The 22,056-nt window shown below is 47.0% G+C and overlaps 9 protein-coding genes across 9 annotated transcripts; 3 read left to right on the top strand and 6 right to left on the bottom strand.

Moving 5' to 3' along the window:
• Nucleotides 1–649: 649 nt before the first annotated feature.
• N7479_008705 (uncharacterized protein) lies at nucleotides 650–2,272 on the top strand (the record flags this gene model as incomplete). The annotated part of the gene is made up of 1 exon (XM_057256398.1): nucleotides 650–2,272. The coding sequence occupies one exon, from the start codon at nucleotides 650–652 to the stop codon at nucleotides 2,270–2,272; it is 1,623 nt and encodes a 540-aa protein (XP_057103856.1).
• A 911-nt stretch (nucleotides 2,273–3,183) lies between these two features.
• On the bottom strand, nucleotides 3,184–5,183 carry N7479_008706 (uncharacterized protein; the record flags this gene model as incomplete). The annotated part of the gene is made up of 2 exons (XM_057256399.1): nucleotides 3,184–4,172; nucleotides 4,229–5,183. The coding sequence occupies 2 exons, from the start codon at nucleotides 5,181–5,183 to the stop codon at nucleotides 3,184–3,186; spliced, it is 1,944 nt and encodes a 647-aa protein (XP_057103857.1).
• A 2,207-nt stretch (nucleotides 5,184–7,390) lies between these two features.
• N7479_008707 (uncharacterized protein) lies at nucleotides 7,391–8,698 on the bottom strand (the record flags this gene model as incomplete). The annotated part of the gene is made up of 1 exon (XM_057256400.1): nucleotides 7,391–8,698. The coding sequence occupies one exon, from the start codon at nucleotides 8,696–8,698 to the stop codon at nucleotides 7,391–7,393; it is 1,308 nt and encodes a 435-aa protein (XP_057103858.1).
• A 602-nt stretch (nucleotides 8,699–9,300) lies between these two features.
• N7479_008708 (uncharacterized protein) lies at nucleotides 9,301–10,839 on the bottom strand (the record flags this gene model as incomplete). Its single annotated transcript, XM_057256401.1, has 3 exons — nucleotides 9,301–9,689; nucleotides 9,752–10,361; nucleotides 10,450–10,839. 3 exons carry the CDS (start codon nucleotides 10,837–10,839, stop codon nucleotides 9,301–9,303), a joined length of 1,389 nt encoding a protein of 462 aa, XP_057103859.1.
• Nucleotides 10,840–11,490: 651 nt separating this feature from the next.
• Nucleotides 11,491–12,696, bottom strand: N7479_008709 (alpha/beta hydrolase; the record flags this gene model as incomplete). The annotated part of the gene is made up of 1 exon (XM_057256402.1): nucleotides 11,491–12,696. One exon carries the CDS (start codon nucleotides 12,694–12,696, stop codon nucleotides 11,491–11,493), a length of 1,206 nt encoding a protein of 401 aa, XP_057103860.1.
• Nucleotides 12,697–14,058: 1,362 nt separating this feature from the next.
• On the bottom strand, nucleotides 14,059–14,521 carry N7479_008710 (uncharacterized protein; the record flags this gene model as incomplete). Its single annotated transcript, XM_057256403.1, has 2 exons — nucleotides 14,059–14,096; nucleotides 14,254–14,521. 2 exons carry the CDS (start codon nucleotides 14,519–14,521, stop codon nucleotides 14,059–14,061), a joined length of 306 nt encoding a protein of 101 aa, XP_057103861.1.
• A 613-nt stretch (nucleotides 14,522–15,134) lies between these two features.
• N7479_008711 (uncharacterized protein) lies at nucleotides 15,135–15,929 on the bottom strand (the record flags this gene model as incomplete). Its single annotated transcript, XM_057256404.1, has 1 exon — nucleotides 15,135–15,929. One exon carries the CDS (start codon nucleotides 15,927–15,929, stop codon nucleotides 15,135–15,137), a length of 795 nt encoding a protein of 264 aa, XP_057103862.1.
• Nucleotides 15,930–17,568: 1,639 nt separating this feature from the next.
• N7479_008712 (uncharacterized protein) lies at nucleotides 17,569–17,991 on the top strand (the record flags this gene model as incomplete). The annotated part of the gene is made up of 1 exon (XM_057256405.1): nucleotides 17,569–17,991. The coding sequence occupies one exon, from the start codon at nucleotides 17,569–17,571 to the stop codon at nucleotides 17,989–17,991; it is 423 nt and encodes a 140-aa protein (XP_057103863.1).
• A 2,848-nt stretch (nucleotides 17,992–20,839) lies between these two features.
• Nucleotides 20,840–21,979, top strand: N7479_008713 (putative alkaline lipase; the record flags this gene model as incomplete). Its single annotated transcript, XM_057256406.1, has 5 exons — nucleotides 20,840–20,930; nucleotides 20,989–21,116; nucleotides 21,166–21,229; nucleotides 21,283–21,653; nucleotides 21,710–21,979. The coding sequence occupies 5 exons, from the start codon at nucleotides 20,840–20,842 to the stop codon at nucleotides 21,977–21,979; spliced, it is 924 nt and encodes a 307-aa protein (XP_057103864.1).
• Between the last annotated feature and the right edge of the window lie 77 nt (nucleotides 21,980–22,056).

Raw genomic sequence — 22,056 nt, forward strand, 5'->3', positions numbered from 1 at the left:
ATTCTAGTTAACATACAGAACGTTGATTAGCTTGATTTTCCTTAATAGACTAAAGGTTTTTTCTTGCTGTGTGGGAACACTGCGATATGCCCATACGAAACCACTAGATATACTTGATCCAATTAGCTGACCTCTTACACTGAAAGATATATATGTTGAATTCCACCATGGAATATATGCTTGCAAGTCCAACTAAAGGACGGAGGCAACACTCATCCCAGATGTTCCTCGCAGACATAAAATTGAATATATATAAACCACCGACTAGCGGTGAACAGCACGAACCTCGAAATGAGCCCCAAGCTCTAATCCCACTGTGCTCTCCCACAACCACCTTGCTAGATCTAGACATTAAACATGGAAGACGCTCTCCGCCCAAGCAAAGAAGCCTTTGAATACACGCTCCGCTCAAGCTATCAGCTTTGGTCAAATCATTTCCAACACTAGTGATAGCCGCCTTCCTTTGGAGTGCATTGACCTCAAATCCCTTCTCAAAGACACTCCTGCATTTCTCGCCGATGGATTGATTCCATCAGACAAAGTGTTCTCATTTGCTTGTGCTGAAAAACGTGGAAATCTTGAAATAAAAGGGCAGTCGAAATTGCGGACGTCTAGAACTGGTGCGGACTGCAATACTCCGCCTAAGGTCATGCCGTTGGGGCTTACGCTAGGTGTTGCAAAAGCCGAAAAGGTGGAACTCTCCAAAGATGCACCTCTGTCAGAATGGCCGGGTGTGCGTGGTATTTCTGGCTATGATGAGGGTAACTACGTCGCTGTCTTGTTCTTGGCTTGGGCATACATCCTATCGGCGAAATGGGCAGAGTTGCTCGATCGCTCCGAGATGCACCAGTGTTCAACGAAGTACTCATACGAAACTGGCAAAGAACCCGAAGATTCAGTTCAGCCAGAGGTGATAGAGGTCGATTTGCCTCCAGATGCAAACGAAGCCGAGATCGTCTGGTGGAACGCTGTACTCTCGGGAACACCAACATGGGATATATCCGTGGAATATGAGTCCGAGAAATTCGTTTCTCCATGGGCTGTTTCATTAAGCGGAGCGACATTATTGCGAGCGAAACAAGAAAACCATCTCCAGTCCTCAATGCATAAGCCTCCATCATCAACAACAGCCTTCCAATACCTCACCCGGTTCTGCGATCACCACCGCATCTATGCCCAATGCACAGCAGCGCTATCAGCAACCTTTTTCACGCGTAATCCCTTGGTCCGCACGGCACCTACTCTTCCAATCCCAAGATCTGCCAAGGACTCCGAGTGCTACTCGACTCCAACAAGCCCCCAATCGGTCGCGGCTCTAATCTCCGAGCACGAAAAACTCCTCCCATACTATATGACCCTAAGCAGCCAAGTGTGGTCCACGACCTTGCCCGCACTTACAAGTATGTGCTTCAATCCAGACATACCCTGCAATCTAGTCAGCGCATGGATCAACGCAGCCTTTGCAGTAATGGATCCAATCGTGAAAGAAGGCGACATCATACGTCTTCTCAACGGCCTCTCAGCACATCAACCGCGCCTAGCCAGTCTCTGGCTCGGCGCTGCGATCATGGGTGCGAGTAGCATATACCTGAAACACTGCGAGCAGGGGATGACGGTACCTTCACTTGAGGCCGAGGCGTGGATGGGGGTTACGACTACGTTTTTGACACAACCACCGCGTATCTACGCTAAGGATGCAGACTCCATCCAGCGCGAGGATGAGTGCAAGCTGCTGTTCCTCGCGACGCCCAGTGACGGGAGCTACGACCATGGCTATGTTATTTGCTGGACGTGGAGGCCATTTGGTAGTACAAAAGTCTGTGATACGGATATTCTGCTTCGAGAGCATCTAGGGTGTGGGTGCCATGCTTTGGAATATGAGGGTTGGTCTTGGGAGCTTGGAGATGGGTCGAGGATTGAGGATACGGGCGTAGAAGCCCGGCTTGCATCGTTGCTTTATTCGACCTCTACATCTAGATCTATGTCCGCGCCTGTTTCTATGTGTGTGTCTTGTCCGAAACAAGGGGCTACTTCTGCGGATCTTCCCGCTCTACCGAAAGATTGTGAGTATGATCTGTACTCAGAGCAGAAATCGACTAATCCCACTCGAGGGATATTTTGTTGGCTTCGGTTGGATGGTTTCCCGGCGAATGAAAAGGGGATATACCAGCACTCTTGGGTTGTGATTGGGAGAAGAAAGGACGAGGAGGTGGATGAATACGAGTCTGATGATTCTACGGCTGGTGCTCGAGCTCAAAGAGTTGAAAATTAACTCGGTGGCGTCAGTGATGCCGAGATAGCAGTCGATATCGAAACTGCTGACTATCAGTAATACCGCGTAGAACGAGCTTTTAGATCGATGAATCAAAGCTTGGCTCTCATGAGACTTTCGGTCTATTAGGCTGGGCTCGCCGAATGTGTTATTGTAGACGAACTCGTCACTAGTGTCAGTGAAGGGTATTTGTCTCGACGTCGGGGGTGACCTGAGACAGAAGGGAAAGATATCTCGGGATAAAGACGATTTAGACAATTGCGGACCTTGGGAGAACTTACTTGAATAAGGTTTAGGTTTAGGTGGGTCCCGAGCAGGTGTGGGGTTGTATATCACGATGAAGTCTGAGCTTTACGACTAGTATAAATAATCCAGACCGAGAGAATATAATAAAAGTTTCGAATGTTTTTGATATTGGGAAGGGTAAATGCAAAACAGCAACTAATCAGCCATCACTCGTTAAAACGCAAACCCGCAAATTTTCAACTCCACAAATCCAAAGGTATCACCGGCCCTCGCGGCAGGCGAGGGGAAAAATGGCCAGTCAATAGATATGACATGATAATGAAAAAAAAAAAAGAAATTGAAAGGAGTGGCAATATAATGAAATATCATGAATGGATCGCTTTTGGGTTCTGAGAACCAACATCGATCTTTGGCAAGCCAAGTCTAACATGCATGGCGGTCTAATTCAATCATTAGAAAGATAGACTTTTCTCCATGATATGAAGTGGCGAGATGCAATACGACCAGAGCGAGGAGCCTGTGTGCTCAACGCGAGGTCGAGATGGTCAAAGGCACAAGACCCTAATATTTGAGTCTGCCAGTGACTAGAAACAGATATAATAAATTGTGGCCGTGGTTATCATATGATCTTGATGGAAATCCAAAAGTCGTGCAGTCGTAAGACCTCAGAGAGGTGCTGTGATGGGGAGCTGAGAGCGACGTTGCTGGGCATCCATCAGCTTGCGTCGCACAGCCTCGCCACCCGCAATGCTGGCCGATTTGCGTTTGCGGGTGGGAGTTCGCTGGTCGTTGTTCTTGGCGTGGCGGAAGACACTGGCAGGACGCGCGGGAGAGTTTGCGGGCATAAACTCGCGGTGCTGGGGGAGACGGAGGAGCGCCTGGTAGCGGTTGTGATTGCGACGGAAGGCGGTGACAATACCCTTGTCTAGGTGATTGAGGAAGCGCTCTTCCTTGTTGGCGGGTTGCGAGTCAGACTTGCGAGAGGGGGTAGGTGTCCCCATGGACTTAGCAAATGGAGCGGCCATCGGGGAGACCTGGGCGTCGTCGAACTGCTTGTCCATATCCTCATCTTCATCAGAGGATCCATTGCCAAAGTCGATGAAGTCGTCGACGTTGAGAGCAGCCTCTGGGTCATCTTCTTCGTCTTCTTCGAACGAGCTGTCAATGGTGAACTCCTGAGAAGGGTAAAATGCTTCGGGGGGACCCATGACCTGGCCTCCTGGGGTGAGATCGTTGCCGAGAGCGGTCATCATGAGATTGGCACTCGAAGCCAGCATTGGGCTGAAATCAAGCTGATTGGGCGACGCGAGTGCATCGGTATCGCTCTCATCAACCAAGTGAAGTGTAGTCTGACGAGGGCTGGTATTGGCAGTTCCAGGCATACTGTTGGCAGCAGAGTCCAGCCAGTCGTGGCGAGAAGAGGCATACGCGGGAATGATGACGAGATGCTTGCCGGTGCAGTCGACCAAGGCTACTGGCTTGTGGGGATCGGCTACGAAGGTTCCCATGATAGGCCCTCGGCGACGGGGGATACAGTCATTCTTCTCATCCACAGGGGCCAAAGAGTCGGAGGAGTCCCGACGGAGAAGGGATCGAGGGTGAGTGATAGTTGCCGGTGGGGGAAGATCCTCGTCTGTGGTGTCACCATCATCACCTTTTCAAACGGGTTAGCAAAATTCAGAACGCAATACGAATGACCAATTATCATACTTTCATAACCACTCAAACTGCCCTCGGAGGATCCATCGGACTCGACGTGGTAGATACTTCCATGGCCGTAATCGGCGTCGCCGAACATCTCTTCCGAGTGCCGACGGGTATTTCTCTGGAAATTTTCATTGTCGTTTTCAATCATACGACGCAACTGTGGGTCCAGGCTGTCCTGTTGTAAGAAGTCACCGGGTATATCGTCGTCACTGTGGGAATCACTATCAGAGGACGAATCAGATCGCTCCTCGAAGTGAACTCGCCGGGCGACTGGTGTCTCAGTGGCTTCACTGGTCACTTGAGGCTCTCCAAAAGTGTCCATGGCACTATAAAGGTGCTCTTCGTCAAAGAAAGATGCAGCCGGTAGGAACATGTGATCGTCGAAGGAGTTGATAGCCCATTGATCATCGGCAAATCCAGAGCTGGGCAAAGGGCGATGGGTTTTCTCAGACTCCACGATCATCATTTCTTCCATCTTTTCAACGTCCTGGTCCTCATCTTCGGCATCAGTGATATAGTCTACAGCAGCATACACATCGTCTGAGCTATCATCCGAGTCATTGCCATCATTGACATCACTGCTGTCACTGCTGTCCTCCAGGACACGTCTCCTCTTGTTAATTGTGGTTTGTCGCCCCGTCTTACTGTCTCGGCGACGACCGTAAGACGGGGCCCGAGCTGCTGGTTCTTGTTCGTCGTCTGCATCTTCTTCAGAATCATCTGCCTCATCGCTCAAATCCCCAAGGGACGAGACCGAGGAAACACTTGAGACTGATGATGATGAAGCTCTCCGCTTCCTATCGGATGGCTGAGAAATGGCTGACTTTCGGGACTGATTGGCCTTCGGTGACATATCGAGGCTCCGCACGGTGTTGGACTCGGGGGTTGAGGGGCGGGGGTGAGCGTTCTTGGCGGAGCTCTGAGGAGCCCGCTTGGAAGAGTATGAGCTCTGCGGCATGTTGATATAGGGAAGTATGGATGAATAGGGGTTGTTATGTTGGTTTGGACTTATTTGGTCCGAGCTTTTTGTCGTTCAAATGGTCCGGTCCGCTCTAGGAGGATAGGGTGACGGGATGAAGGAAGAGGGGTAGATATTCCTTAGGTGAGAGGACGGTTGTAGTATGGTCCAAAATAGTGATCCGTCAAGGGATAAGTCAAAGGGAGGTGGGACGGAGTGGAGGAGATCGGAAAAGCGGATTGGAGGGGAGGTATCCAAAGTTTTTTTTTTTTTTCGTAGCCACGAAAACACCCGCAGTCCGTTGCGGACGCTATAGTGTTCCTTCTGGAAGTTGGCTAGGGGGCAATTCCAACGCCTTGAAAGGAGGCGTCAAAAGAGGAAACAAATATCGTCAAGTCGAAGTGAAGATCGGAGCTGCAGGACTGGGGAGCCGGCAGGAACAGGCTCCCCAGCGAGGCATTTACAGCTCAACGAAAGCCATTTGGCTGAATTCTTGACGATATGTGGTATATGTGTAGTTACTGTATTGAGAGGGGTTTCAATAAGTTCAGAGGAATCGGAAATAGATCAGTTGAGAATGCTATGAGGAATAGAAGAAGAAGAGAAGGGCGATGGGGTCGTTTTTTTCCCCCAAGTGGGGGACAGCTGTAATTGGCTGTTGACTACGGCCGCCTATTCGTTGGCGCCGCTCACCGACTATTTCGCGCCAATCAGCGATCGCCGAAAGTTGCAACGGGAAAAGTCATGGACTTTGATGTCCACCTGGGCATTAATTACTTAAATTAGGATACATGATACATTGGGAGTATATTAGTATTGGGTTTTATTGCTAATAGTGTGCAGTACTTGCATCTATTCAATTCATTGCTATTTCAGCCTTTGAGGAATATATCCCAGGCCCGAGTCGTGTGAACAAAACAAACCTGGAAACGTCATCAAAGGTCCTCGGCGCAATACTCCAGTAAAATCTTTGCAAACTATATTCGTATTCTACACGAATTCGCAAAATAGTTTACTCAAGTTTGAGATTAGCGCTCACACAAACGGGAATATTAGAACATGAGCACGGAGTAGTATGCACTGGTCGTCAAACTAGAACATACACGGTCCAGAAGCTGACCCGTGCGGCCATGCATGATGATTCATCCTCGGATTGGGAGTCTCTTTTTTGTTTGCCGTTTATGACACATCCTAAGATGAATCATATTGTGTTTCGCATTTGGACTAAATTTTCACTATTATTGGCTAATTGGTTCGAGCCATAGATCCGGCCACATTTACTTTTGGGGTGGCAAAGCGCTCTACTCTATTCCGATCGGCTTGGCAATTTCCGTGTCTGCCGGGAATCTGCAGGTCTTTTTTTTTTTTTTTTTTTTTGCCCCCAACGGCCCCAATGGGCGAAATGGCCTAAATGGCCTAAAAAAGATTAGAGGCGGTAAAAGGGAACACTATGGCTGAGGCTGGGCGCGTCTAACATGCATAAGATATATCTCTTATCTTTCCCAGGCTCTATAACTCGTTATACTAACCAACGTATGTTCTATAATGCACAATATTGCGGATCAATGGGGCGAATATAGAACGGAACATCTTTCCGTTTCTCTTTCTATTCGAGTCCATCACCTGATGTTCCAAGGCATGCAAGATCATCTCCCTGACCCGCAGTGGCTGCGATGGGAAAATTTCTACTTCTCCCAAAGCCAATCAGACTCCTAAGGGGGGAAACAATTCCCAGCGCTAGCATATTTTCAGTTGAGGCGGGTCATTCACTGTCCGGATCTCAATCCTCCACCTGGCCACTTCGATAGTCTTCTAGCTTGCAGCCCCCACTTCTTCATTCTTTCCATACTGTACGTACATTTTACATGATAGTGGTGTCGAAACGTGGGTTCAGACACAATTGGCGTAGATTAATGCTATGGTGGCATATATGCCATAAGTACTGACCGTGGATAATCAACTCATTCGGAATGTTAGAATGGACTTGACAACCATACCTTAGGACCCTAGGCAGAAGTGAGTGTACTTTGTAGGGACTATGATCTCATAAATTGCTCGATACTATATCTAACTTGCTACCCTTCAAAAAGTGTTTATTTATTTTCTTTGGCCCCATGATATGCAGGCTGCGTATATAACACCATTTTCGATAGGCTGAAGCGATTTGCTAGACTTTATACTACGCTAACCGACCCCCACATCACCGATCACTGGCAAGGCCAAAGTGATACAAAACGGCTCGGTACGATTCGGTGACTTCCAATAGAAGTGGCAAAGAATAGGCCAGCTTCCGCGCATCTTCTGTTCAACGCCTCCAGTTTGCGCATAGTCTCCAAGGAACTCTCCTCGACCTCTGTAGGTCCCCAACCTTCAAGTCCCAAGGAAGTAAGACGTGGCAGAGAATTTGAATTCAACAAAAGTTCGATTTGATCGACAGCCCATTCGAGCAGCTCGTGGGGGCAGTGACACAGAAACAAAGTCTCAAGGGACGGCGGCAAAAGCTCCACAAGGTTTCGTGTGGGCTCAAGGTCGTCGTCAAGTTTGGCAAGCATTGATATAGAAATATGTAGATATTTCATCACATTGAAATCGGCAAACGATCCCAGCCATCCATCGTCGTCTTCCAAATACTGATATGATTCGCCACAGAGCCAAAACGCCTCCAGTGATGACTTGTGGAGGGATATAGATTCTCGAAGGGGACCCGTTACAAGATCGGGCCCATCTGAGATCATGCCTCCGCCAATATTTAACCGGAACGTCTTGAGAGCCTTGCAAGATTCCATCCAGACACCGAATCCACACTCAGTGTTGGTCATGTCAAGATCGATATCCGTGACCCCTGAGAAGGGTGTAATGCGGGGTGCTCCCTCTTGGCGATCAGAGTCGAGAATAGAGGATCCTCCAATCCTGCGCACTGATGGGAATTTGAAGAACGGTTCCATGCAGCTTGCATGGATGGAATTTTCCGTATCATACCATTCCGCGAAAGCATCGGCGAGACGAGTAAATGCTGCGGGGTCATCTTTGGCAGCCTTCTCGAACATCTTCTCAACATACTCTGACCCATACGGGTAGCATATGCTGATTTGTCTTAAGCCTTTCAGCTGAGGGATGAGCAGAGCTAACCAAGCATCGGTATTTCCGCGCCGCAGTTGATCGTTCGGTTGTTTGGACCAACAAGTACCAGCGACAAGCCCATCGATAAGTTGGGGATCGTATTCAAATTCACAATTGATGTTCTCAATGTCGTCCTCAGTGTCCCAACTCTCCACGCGCAAAGAACGCACGGCGCTCGCCAACTCTGGTCGTCTCGCGATTGTATTGAAAAATTGACTGACTTGTCCAATAGTATGATCGCTGACATCACCAAGAATCACCCGGGAGTAGAGAGTTGGTAGCAGAACTGTGTACAGTCGATGACATGATTGAACTAGGGAATATCGATCATACTGGTTATCCAGTTCTTCCGCAATGAGGCAAAGAGTTTCTTCTGGGAGGTCAAGCAAGGTCATAATGTAAATCGTATGGCTTCTTGCGAAACGCAAAGAGACAGTTAGTTTTATTTATATTTGGCGAGGAGGTAGCCGTGTCCAAGGACGCTAGGAATCACGAGGTGGGGGCGGTATTTGTTTGTAGCACTTGATAGAAGGCCCAACACTGGCCTCAATAGATAATTGGTATAGAATGTTGGTGCTAGTGTTATCACCGGAATAGTGTCCAGGTGAGCACTAAGAAGTAAGAGAAAGTAATGCGGGATATTTGACGGGAGAGGAACCAAGTGGAGACTGCCAAGACCAACAGTGCAAAGGACCTATCAAAAGCAAAGCTATCAAAAGGAAAGCGGTTAACTACATGAAATCCGACGTTTGTAATCCGTAGGGCCGAATAATAGTAATTAGATTAAAATAACATAAATCCAAAATCTTTAGGTGCATACATAGTAGACATAATTCAGACATAATCCCCGAGAGATTTCATTTAGCAATCCGTCGATTCTGGGTCGCCCACTTAAATCCAAGCTTTCCTTTGGTCAATAGATCAACCATGGTTCCATCCATTGAAAATAGAATTAAGCATCACCTGTGGGATATAAACCGACGAAAAGCCCTGGAGATCAAGTGCCAGGATAAGGTGTGACATTATTAGGCAGAGGCTCTGTTTTGGCCCGACCGAACATAGACAAACGTGATTTCGATCGGGAAGGAACAGCCGCTGGCCGGGTACTTTGTGGAGTGCTTTGTTGGTTTTTGGTCTCCACTTTGGTAGGAACGGCGGATTGGGCAGGAGAGGCGCGGGCCTCCTCTACCTTTTTCACACCTTCACGTATCTCATCGGACGAAGCACCCAATGGCGCGGTGGTCGTCAAAGTTTCAGTAGGGCGAATTAGACCTTCGGACGTATTTTGGTTGAGCATGGTGATCTCTTCTTCCGTCACCAGACACTCATTCTCCAAACGGACTTCGCGTCCACGTTTATGGCAGTACCACAACACAAATAAAAGTACTGGAGAACGCCATAGTCAGCATATATACTCGTGCACTTTTTTGGTGTGCTGGTTCACTTACTGAACAATGCCAAGGACCAGAGCACATTCATGCCCATAACAGCAGGGAATCGAGCTCGCAGAAATGCCATGATGGATCGCAGCATTCCTACGAGAGCGGCTGGCTTCGATACAAGTTCCTTTAGACTTGGCATATTGATTCCCATCTTCTCTGCAGCTGCAGCGGCCTTGCCTACATTCTCCATGTTGACGCCGCTCTTGCTAGCACGGTCGGCAGCAACCGCCAGCATCTCCGGAGCCAAGGTCTCGGTCCAACGCTCAGGAAGTTTCTCGATCAGCTTTTGCATAGGACCAGGCAGCTTCGTATAGGTTTCTTGTAGTTGGCGATTGCCGTTGGTAAGCAGCATCTCCAAGTCATTATAGGCAGTTGGGACTCCGTTGACCAGATCCTTGAAAATGAGCTTGAACTTTCGTAAAAGTTCTTGTGTTTCCTCACTGATCGAAAACACACGGTTGTTATCCGCTGCCAGGTTCAATCGCTCCAGAATATCTGTCATATCCGCGGCATCTTTATCTTTATCTACATCTTTCCCGTCTGTTGACGTATCCGATGTGGTTGGAGGAGTCGCGGTTTCGATCTGCGATTTGTTTGCATCGAGGGCGTCTTTATCCTATTTGGGCGAACTCGAATGTTAGTATATACATACTCGAGCCAAATGCAAGCATCCGAAAATAAACACAATTAAATAAATGACCAACCTTCTCCGTGTTTTTCTTCCAAAACATGGCACTCCACCGCTTCTTCTTCTGAGAAGGCTTTGGGGTCTCGGTTCTTGTCAATGTTGGCTGGGAACCGTTGCGTTCTTGCCTACCCTCTTCACCAAGCTCCTTTCCTAATTCCTCCCCAGGCGAGGTAGGTAGAGGTATGTTTTCAGCTTGTTCGCTTACCGCAGGCTGCAAAGATACCCCAGCAGTACTTCCTGTTGGGATTTGCTCATTCTGCTCTGTTGGAATGGGCGCAGATTCCGACTGAGCGGTGACTTCGCGTAGGTAGGCTTCATCTTCTGGCGTCAGGACAGGCTTGGGCGCGGTGATCATTTGCGACGAACGCCGTAAGTTTTTGATTTGGTTAAGATATTGCATGGCCATAGTGAAGGGACTCAAAATATCAAGGAGGGCAAGCAATACGGGCTTTTAACCTTTTGCTTTCCTCGATAAGACGTGGTCAATAACCAAAAAAAAGTAGGGTGAAACGAGACGGGCGCGTACTGAAGGTAAGGGGACGCGCGCGCTATGGAATTTAGTGATAGATCGACTTTCGCAAGCGGCTAAGTGATATGTCAAATGGAATGATTAGATGATCAGAAGATGTCGCAGATAGACAAGTTGCATACCAACACCAAGCTTTTGTTTGGCTCACATGCGCACTCTGTTCCGCGTGATGATATCACCGGTGGCTTGGCATCCCCGCATGTGCCACCGCAACAGCAGCACCGCCACACATGCTCTATTTATTGACTTGGCTCGAACATTAAACACCTTGTGAATGAAGATGGGAGCTCGATCTTCAGTTTCTGGTTAGTTATTTCTATTCTAATTGTAGGTTTACTTTTCCGAAGACCTCTATGGTGTAGCTCTCTTTTACTGAACGGGATGTTGTTACATATATAGTTTATATTTTCAAGTGGTTATTGTACTTCAGAGTAAATGAAACCATACAAGCACTATTTGTGTTGTACATCAAACTCATGTTGTCTGCGAATCCATGTCTAAATGCTTAGCCAGCACAGCTGTCTCAGCTCAGGCCGTGAATGATGGGTCTGCCGCCTCAAAAAACCGCATCACCGCCATTGTTACCACTGGGTAGCCCATGATCACATTGTGCAATCCAGTTTTCAAGATTTCTTCGCGAATAACTCCGTGATTGGTTTTCCATTCCATCATGGACACGGCAGCTCCCAGATCTGCCTTCGAATCGAGCTTCTTTTGTTCAAGGTCGTCATAACTGATCCCCGCTGGCATCGAAGCATTGACCGCATGCCAAAAGACAAGTTGAGAATGGTGCCATGGAATGTCAAAGTCATCCTCGGCGTGAATTATCGATATTCGGTATTTCTCTCCATTTACCTCGTTAGCCCGGATATATTGCGCAATAGAATCCCTGGTTGAGAATTTGTCTCGAATGAATCGCTGAAGATATTTGAATAGACAAGGGAACATTGCAACCGGCGACAAGATTGGTACGATACCCGCAATTTGATAAGTTGAGACCAATGTTGCGACGTCCACAAATGGCGCAACCAGCACTGTGCCTACGAAAACTATAGGTGGATTCTGCACAGCAAGATGCTTGGACACAGCGATACTCACGGCCGTGCCCATTGATTGGCCAAATATCAAAATTCGAGATGGAGGGATGCCTGCAACATTCATTGCCCAGTCTACCACAACGAGGGCATCGATGATGAGTCCAGCTTCAGATGGTGACCCGGTACTTTTGCCAAATCCTCGGTAATCAAATTTCAAAACATGGATTTTCCCTGGATTGCCGGCCGAAAGAGCACGATAATTCGGGGCCCTGTAGCCTGAGGCAACGGTTCCTCCAGCGCCGTGCATATGAAGAATCAAGCGAGCTTCGGGGTCGTCCCGTAATAGTTGAAATCCCAGTCGAGACTTGATGTCGGATACAAAGCCCACGGGCTCTTCGATAAGTGGCATTTCATGCTTGCGATATAATTCTACAGGAAGAATATGCCAAGCATATAGCCATTCACCGTCCGTCGTTCTGATGGAGAATGGAGTGACCTGGTTCCTCAGAAACCCAAAACTTTCGGGGATATTGAGGTCTTTGAGCCATGTCATCTGGATTGCGTGAAGATAAACGACATGTGATTGGAAAGTTGATGTGGTGAGTAACCCTAGGAGGATCGCATATAGCCCAACTACAACAGCGACTAGTATTGACGCATATTTGAAGAAGGAACCAGCTATGTCACCAGCCGCCATGGTCAGTCAAAAAAGGAGGTGTGATACTATTGCGACACGGCAAAGGAATTTCTCAGACTGATGGCTGGCGCTGCACACCAGATAGTGACATGCAGACACAATCCCATTGCAATATGCATGATGCGGGTGACAAATTGTCTATTGGTGAGTTCCTGCATGTTTAGTGGGGTTGAGGGCGAGATGTTGGATTTCCCACTGTTCACACTAATAAGACCTGTCCTGTAGCCGCCACTAAATTGGGGCGGTTTATTTTGCAAGGATCAGACCCCACTCTGTTAACACGACGTTGGTATTTTCATATTCCCACACATTTATGAAGGTATCGGTAATCCTTTTGTGCTTATTGACATAATTGTGCGATAGGAAAATGACAGAGAAGTGTAGACTTCCCCAAAGCCCATAAATAGGCCCGGACCTCAGGCCCATAGCCCAACCCGTAGCCCTACCTTCGAAACCCAACCCACATCCTATCAGTGGGGGCCCATAAGGCCCCTATTAAAGCCTACATATCCTAGGCGGCCTCTGTAATCGCTGTATTACGACCTTCCACTACGTATATAAAGTTCAAATTTAGAATCTAGGATTATAGTAGCTATAGAAGTATATATTTTAGTTTTGAATGAAATCTAACTGGTAGAAGTCGAGATACCGTTAATCTTAATGTTTTCGTAAGATATATATTTTAGATTTGTGTAGGAGTACTATTACTATTTTCGTGGAAAAATATTTTGATTACAGATATATCTGTGGCATTTTAGCAATGTATGTTCAAGTCGTTTCTAGGAGCCGGTTTTTTCTCTCGGCTTTCTTGCTCAATGCTATAAATAAGTTCCACTAGCTTCTGTGCGTCGTCTCGGGTTCGTTCCATCAGCCCATTCTGTTCGCTGATCCATTGTAGTCGTTCCTTCCAGAAATCCCACCGCTCCTTTGAGAACGAAGAATCTCCTTTCCATAGATTCCAATCGGGCTTTTTGTTTGCTTCAGCAAAGGAGAGGTCCTTCTTCCCTACAAACTTGAAAATAATGGATCCTGCAATCTCAAGAAAAGGAACCATAGCATGAACATCAGTCTATAGGCCGAAGTCAGTTATCTCAAGCATAGTGGTCATATTCTTTTGCGACCCACATTTAGCATAGGGATATAATTTGTAGCCACGCGGCCATCTACAAGGTGATGGCACTGTAAGAACGATGGTGAGCGCGGCGGGAGTGGCACCGGCCCGTGATTCCACGGATCCTGTTCTAGTGCAAAGACGGGGATTCGCAATGCCATGCTTAGTTCGCATGAACCAGGGCCATGCGGTGGATATGCGGAAATATAATGCGCGGAAAAAGCGCTGCTACTATGAAAAATGTACCACCCTTAAAAGGGGTAGATACCGTATCGCATTTCCCAGTAACCTGTAATCAGAATATTAGTCTATATATCAAATCAACAAAAACGACCCTCTGGAAGGAATCTTGGGGGAAAGCCTTGTTTCCACAATATTGGAGGGAATCAAAAATGAGATGGCTATTTTGCTTGATGTTTTAGGGGAGGAAGAAGTAAGTCACGCACGGTCATGAGTCTCTTCCCAAATATCGTTGAATGCGGCCAGGTTCCTCCAGTCTTCCAGCCGATCCTTGAAGCGTGACCTGCAAACCTGTTCTTCGGTTCTATCAAGGTCCGGAAGAGCTCTTATTGCCTCCATCAACTTCAAAATAGCGGGTTGATAGTTCGGCATCTCAATAGCAGCATCCCAAAGTAGCCATGAAACGCGCTCTCCTTTATCCACAGCTTGACCCTGGCGGTCTTGAATCAGGCCATCTTCGTTACGAAGTGACATGGAGCGACGAGCAGCGTCATCTACTGGGATTGCATTGGCAGTGCCGTAACGCTCAACAAATTCCTGTAATATTCGAATCTCAACCCAGGTTGGGGGATCTAGGTCGCCATCCTCTGGGTTTGGATAAAAGAAGGGTTTCCATTCGGCTTAATGCTCTTCCATTGCTGTGATGGAAGTTGTGGTGCTTTGATCTGGGGTCGCCCTAGTCGGTGCTGACAGCGAAGGTCAGTCATTCTCGAAATCGGCTTGACACAAAACACAATCACTCTGGCCCCACTGCCAAGTCTTTAGCGCAGATCATAGCGCGGGCCGCATTAAATTGAGGGGTGCATCAGAAATACTGTATGTAATACTGGGTGAAAACAGGATATTGTACCCGATATATTATACAACCAGTACCTACGTAGTATCCATACCCTACAGAAGTGTATTTTGAATTAGTGAGTGTCTAGGTACGTTTCTAAGATTTAATCTTAATTGAGGTAGCAGATATGGATAGATACAATATCAATTGTCGATACATCGAGAGGGCACAGCTCCCGTGACACTTTCCTCTTTCTGGACATTGTGGGTCTCAGATTGACAAACCGGAATTCCACAAACTGGATCTTCATTAAGAGCAGCCGGAATTCTTGCGGCTTAGACAGACCTTGCGGTGCCCTGAATTTTCCGGCGAATAACCCGAGACTGCCTTGTAGTTGCAGCATGCCGGTACGTACGTACATTCTTGTATGATCAATGAACCCACGGCATGCGCAGTCCACCACGTCGAGTCCGTTGAAGAACCTCTGTACGGTCCCATTCTGATGTGGCAGTTCCCATGCGACCCAAGGGCCCGGTTGTTGCCAACCAAAGTCTGACTCTTTTGCATACCCACGAGGAGAGTGTAACAACTATTCTCGTAGGCAAGGTTGCCCGTGCTGCACGCGATACCATATGTTTTGCCCCGCTTCTGGAGCTCAGAAACATCCTCCTCGCCAAGACGTCGCAACATCTCTAGCACGTCGCTGGCGTGCGTGTCCAGGCTACTCGATTGAGCATAGAATGAAAGGGCATCGGCGTAAAGTTCAGGCACGTTCAATCTGTACTCGACTGCATCTTCTTCGATACTTTCAAGAACAGTCATATTGTCTGAGCCTCCCACAATCTTATCCTCCACATCTCCGTATATATGGTAGCGAGCCCAGATAGCGTCTCCGTATCGTTTTTCTCGGATTGATTTCACATAAGCGCTCGCCCAAGGCTCAACGAACTGGCTCGTTTGATTGGTGTTGCCAAAGATGTCCTGGAAATTGAGGTCCAGAAACAGCTGCTCTGGAAGGGCCGAGATTGTAGCATTTGTGGTATTTGTGGCCAATGCCAGGGCAATGGAAGCAGAAAGAGATATCAGAGTTGAAGAAATGTGCATCTTGACGATGAAGATTGACTGCAATACGATTGACTGAGATTTAAAGAACCTACAAATTAAATCATTGCGCCGAGCCAGGTCATATTATATACTCTTGGAGCGCGATACGGAGAACTGGGCTTGTGTATCTTGCATGAGGTCTCCACCATACAATTGATTCATCGCGTAGCCCATCTTCTCGAAGGGGATGTGCTCGGAGCCGGCTCTGCCCTTCGGTATGAAGCGAGTTGTTAATACGACCTTGCTTTCCCTTCTCCTTCACTCTCACCATAAATTGAGATTTTGTTCTTACTCGAGGTTGCTATACCCACTTCAGTATCTGGGGGTAGATTCAATCTCAGTGGCCATGTGAACTGATATCCATATTCTCACCTTCGTTCTCATCGGTTACCGTAAGGATCAAACCAAGGCTCAATGACCTAAGGAATGTCGGGTGTACGGAGTACTCGGAGACCAATTAGTCTAGCGTGCGTTATTTTATGTACAACATATAGCACTAGCTAGTTTCCTCCTAAATCACTCGCTGACTTCCCAACATTTGTTCTTGTCGGACTTACCCGAGCAAAATCAGCAAGGCCCCCATCACCCGATGCTGTTCGGACACCAATTAGTCTAGCGTGCGTTATTTTATGTATAGCACTAGCTATTTTCCTCCTAAATCACTCGCTGACTTCCCAACATTTGTTCTTGTCGGACTTACCCGGGCAAAATCAGAAAGACCCCCATCACCCGATCATCAACTGATGCTGTTCGGCATGATTTCTCGGTCAAGGACTAGCTTCCAAGTGGAGTCTTTCAGCTAGATAATGATAGACGGGACGAACGAGCTTTAAGGACACTGAGAGTATCCTTTCGAAAATTTAATCTGTGTGAACGGAAGCAGTCATCCCACTCTTGAACGAGCTTTGTGCTTCTTTTGATGGAAAGTATCATCGAAATCGGAATATCAACTACGATTTTAGCCGATTTTACATTTTGCTCTTGAATAGCGAAAGGATTTAGAGAAAGGAGAACACCACAAGTATGTATATATCCTGGAAAGTAGGAAGATACTTTTGAATATGCAACTAAGTTTTATTGACAGAAAATGTGATGTAAAGCAAGGTATGGTAAGATAAATCAATGTCGCGGGACTTATGCTCATACCTATAGTGTACATAACTAATAAACATGATAACCAAAATCCGGGTTTTGACCAATTTATGCGGACATTGACTAATAGGGTATGCCGGGTACTGGTTGTCACATGACATGTCGGGTACAATACCCTGTTTTCACCCAGTATCACATGCAGCCTACAAATAACTAACGTAACCCGACTTACGCACGTAGGCTACAGTCTGTCCCAAGAAGTCTGAAAACCCTCTCCACGCCTTTACTTATCGCCTACTATAATCTTTCTGCATTTCCTAGCCAACATCAAAAAAGCCAAATTTTGGAACGCCACTGTAAGAGTGGTCAGTTGGGCGTTGACCCCACCCTCACGGCGGACTCTTCCACAGCTTTCCCTCCTCTCACTCGCACTGTTCAGATCCTGATTTCCTATCCTGTCGCATATCTTGTGCCGCCGGGTCTAGAGAGGTAACAACAACCTATACACACCTTCTAGTCCCTGAAGACGAGCTGACATGATAAAGTTATGGGTTCAAATGTTCCAGAAGATCGGCTGACGGAGCAGCTATTCCTGGATTATTCAATCCGTGATATCCAACAAGGTCGTTTCGGATCGGCAAATGACCCTTGGGCTCCTTTATATGTCGATGCCATACGCGATGGGAGGTATGGTGATGCTGTGTGGGCACGATATCACATCGGCGCAGATGTGGAAAATGACATCGTTGATGACTCCAGTAATATGACAGTACTTGAGGTAATTAGGGAGGATGCCCTATCATACAGAGTTTCTTCACCGGAAGAATACTTCAAGGCTGTGTCCTTCTATCTCGGCACTAGCAAGAACGATGGGCATCCAGATGTCCTGGATATCATTTGCAATCTTGATGAAAGGGAAATCGCTGAGATGGAGGCCAAGAAAAAGAAGGAGAATCAAGTTGATGTTTAGTCTGCTTGACCTGCAGTACTTTGACGAATTTCAAGGTTGAGATTCACTGATACAATGGAAGTTGTCGCAAGATTTCACCAGAGTCGAGCAGGCTCGACTCTGCGTTGATAATTATCATTCGAAATAAGAACAATGTCAGTCATCAATCAACATGGCGAAACATTGTGCTTCTGTTATTTTCCACCTGGGTAGGCTACCGATTCAAGCACGGAGTAAATGTAAAATAAAGACATGCAATGGCTTCTGAAGTGGTTAAGTTGTCCCAAGAGTGACGAATCAATCAATAGCGAGGGCCAAGACTCGGGATCTTATATCTGAGGTGTTGGGTATGCTTGATATCCTCCGCACGGTTATACTAGTAAGTAAACATAATAGATAACCGCTCGTGACTTATACATGGTGTTGGTTTGTATAAGCGGGGTAGATATCTCATCAAGAGGTAGGATGATTCTCAGATGAGTAGAAACGGCATCCCAGAGTTGCTCCCGGGCTCATAACCTGTTGTAGTTCAGAAGTATGAATTCATTTTTCTAGTCTAGAGGGACAGATGAAGCTATATATACAACAAGCATCCAAATTGATTTCTAATTAACTTGGTTGTCTATATAGACATCTCGGAGCTATTTCCGAGGGTGCGGCTTTGTTCCTGATCTGCACCAGCCGACCAAATGGACTGAATGAGGTTAAGGTTTATGGCGACCTTTCCTACCTAGGACTAGATTGGGGCCGTTCCAAGGTTCCGAGGTTGAACGTTCCTGATCCTTTGATGTCTGTAATGTGATTGGCCATTTCATGGATCAACTCCGTCGGTCGCGCGACAATCTATCTCAGGATGTGTTGGAGACCTCAGACAATGAAATAATATCTTCAAATAGTGAGATCGCCCGGGTGATAGATAGCCTTTTCAAGACGTTTTCCTACGGGCCCGCACGGACCCTGTACCATGCGACCCATCTGGGGCATATCAGTGTCTGAAAAACTGGGGCATTAGTTCTGCGGTCAACTTCTTGTCAATCGGAGTGGGAAAAAAAATATGAGAAAAAAGAAAAGAAAAACCACAATAGCGTGGTTACTGCTGTTGTTCCGGGAATTACAATCTTTAAACTTGATGATCGACTACAAATAATATGGCTCTTGGCTACACATGTAGCTAGCCATTGACGCACAATTGATGTCCTGTTCTTTCTTCTACAGCACACACTCACATTGTGCTAGAGAGATTTGCAAGGTGTTCAGCCCAAATTTGTAAGTACATACCACGCGGGAAAGTACATGTACATTCCTACTAGCAACGCATGCGGGTATTGATATTTCAGAGCCTGGGAGGTTTGTCGATTCTATTAGAGGGCTCGATGAACACCAAAGAGATACTGGAGGTGGTATCATTGCTTTGAATGTGCAGAGAATGTTCTATCTCTTATTTGTTCAAGAGGAAAGAGAGGAAAGAAGCAAGCCACCCATGCCACCTCTAGCACGTGCGCACCTCCCACACTCATAGGAATCGGGTGGTGGTATATTAATCGACACCAGTACGTGGCTATATCGGGAATGAAACTAAAGATCGGCTCTCCACTTCTGCATTCATGGCTGCATATTCCAATCCGCCCGACATCCTGCATCTTCCGTGAAGACTTAAAACCCCGCAAAGCCAAGCACCTCGGTGTCCAACTGCCGAACCCTGAACTGCCGAACCCTGAACTGCCGATAGCTTTGCTTCAATAATGCATGTCTTATACTTGGAAATTACAGTTCAAGCGCCGCCGGGTATACACCCTTCGCCAAACGGAAACAAGGCCCGTCTATGCATCATCGGAATCACTCCGACTTTGCGCTAGGCTCATCGTTTCAAACCCCAGCAATGTAACCTGGCATGGTAGGAATCACAAATTATATTTATCGATATTGATATGTTTTATTAGAGAATGGGGCATTAAATTCATGACTAGGAATTGCAATAGACGGCGTTTCCGGATAAAATATGACGCCAACTTAAGAAGAGCCTAGTTCAGCTCGGGATCCCCGAATATGACCACTTATTTATTCCATGACATACACCCCTTCATAGCTGCTTTTAGTGAGGTTTAAAGACAATGTTCAGCCATTCACATGGAAACCAGGGTCTGACCAGTGTACAAGCTGTGATATATCCCGGGGCCGAGGCTGTTTAACATGACCCGTCGGCATTTTGACCCGCTGCCACATTTCCCCGCAAATACTGTTTCGTCTACTAAATAGCCAAAGGTTAAAGTGACTTGGCAAGGACCTTCTAGACTTGCCAAGTCCAAGCTTAGTCGCTGGATATCGTGTTTTTCCGGGGCTCTATTTCTGTACTTCGAGACACAAACACAGTCATAGTGGTGGCTTTTAGTAATTCCGATCAGTTAACGAGGCTTTTTGGGCACATATACTGTCTTAGCGCCCCCATTGGAGCATATTGTGTAAAGATTAAATGACCTCGGTAGTGTTTGAAGCCTATAGGTAATACTTGAACTCGCCGGCGCTATTATCACCAGACTAGAAACCCCCAGTAATCCTAAGACGGAGATTTCCCCAAAAGGTTTATTCGTACACTCACCGTGCATAATGACTTCTTGGCTCTATACTCCAGATTACTTCTTTGGGGTATCACCTCCGGTGCAAATATCCTAGTCATCCGCTGCCCTCCTCGGCATATATTGTACGTATATAGTGACAGTGCGGATGGGGACAGGTTTGAGGGATATATGAAGTATTTAAAGAGCAGTATTGCCCGCGACAGACTTTCTTTTGTTCATCCAAACACAACGCCCTAGCAACATTTCTAAGTATCTCAGAGGCCTTCTATAAAATCCCTATATATTGTTCCAACATGTTGTTCAACTGCCAGTCTTTGCTCGTAGGGATCTCCTTGATTTCTCAAGCTCTTTCTGCACCTCTCTTGGAATCTAGGGCAACTTCTGGTATGTCAATTCAACATCCTATCTCTGTTCAGCTAGGCAGATCTGATATTGTCTCAAGCCGCCTCTGCTTTCCCTGATCTGCAACGTGCAGCACAACTTTCTTCCGCTGCATACAGCGGTTGCCTTGGAAAAGCCTTTGATATCACTATTACCAAGAGGATTTATGACCTCCTGACCGACACGAATGTAGGCGTGCTATTTGCTCTATACACTAGTAAATGACTAATTCCAATAGGGATTCATTGGATACTCCACTGAAAAAAAGAAAATCTCGGTCGTCATGAAGGGCTCGACTACAAGTGCGGACAAATCAATTCCTTCTATTACTAGTGCACCGTGCTAATTGATCTAGTTGCCGACATCTTGAATGATATTGACACTACTCTCGTCACTCCCTCGCTCTCGGGCGTGACATTCCCTTCCAACGCGAAGATCATGCAAGGGATTAACAAGCCTTGGTCTGCCGTACACGATACCGTCATTGAGGAAGTCAGATCACTCATCGCAAAGTACCCGGATTACACTTTGGAGGCAACCGGACATTCCTTAGGTGGTTCCCTCACATACATTGCTCACGTTGCACTGGCACAGAACTTCCCGGGCAAGGCACTCACCAGCAATGCTCTTGCTGCCTTTCCCATTGGAAATGAAGCATGGGCCACCTTTGCTAGCTCCCAGGCTGGTACCTTGAACCGTGGAAATAACATTGCTGACGGTGTTCCCGTAAGCTGTGGTTGAACTTGAGATGATATATTAAACTTACTAACCGTATAACGCAGAACATGTACGTGAGCGCGCTTTTCAATTTTAAGCACTATGGAACAGTGAGTTATCCCATCAACACCCTTTTATATACCAATTTTCACTCGCTTATCGACCATGGCCATGCACAGGAATACTACAGCTCTGGCTTGAAGGCCACCTGCGTGAAGTGTGAGGGCCAGCGTGATCTGGCTTGCTCTGCGGGCAATGGCATGTACAGCGTCACTATCGGTCACTTCTCAAGCTTTGGTATTACGATGTTGACTGCTGGTTGTGGCTTGCTTTGAGTACCAAAAGTGGATACAAAGAAGCAATCTTCGACACAGATCGCTTATTCTGGGGACAAAGCGATCCCAGATGCTCT

Source organism: Penicillium vulpinum, assembly GCF_028829585.1.
Source record: "Penicillium vulpinum strain IBT 29486 chromosome Unknown utg000004l_segment0_segment0, whole genome shotgun sequence".
NCBI lineage: Eukaryota > Fungi > Ascomycota > Eurotiomycetes > Eurotiales > Aspergillaceae > Penicillium > Penicillium vulpinum.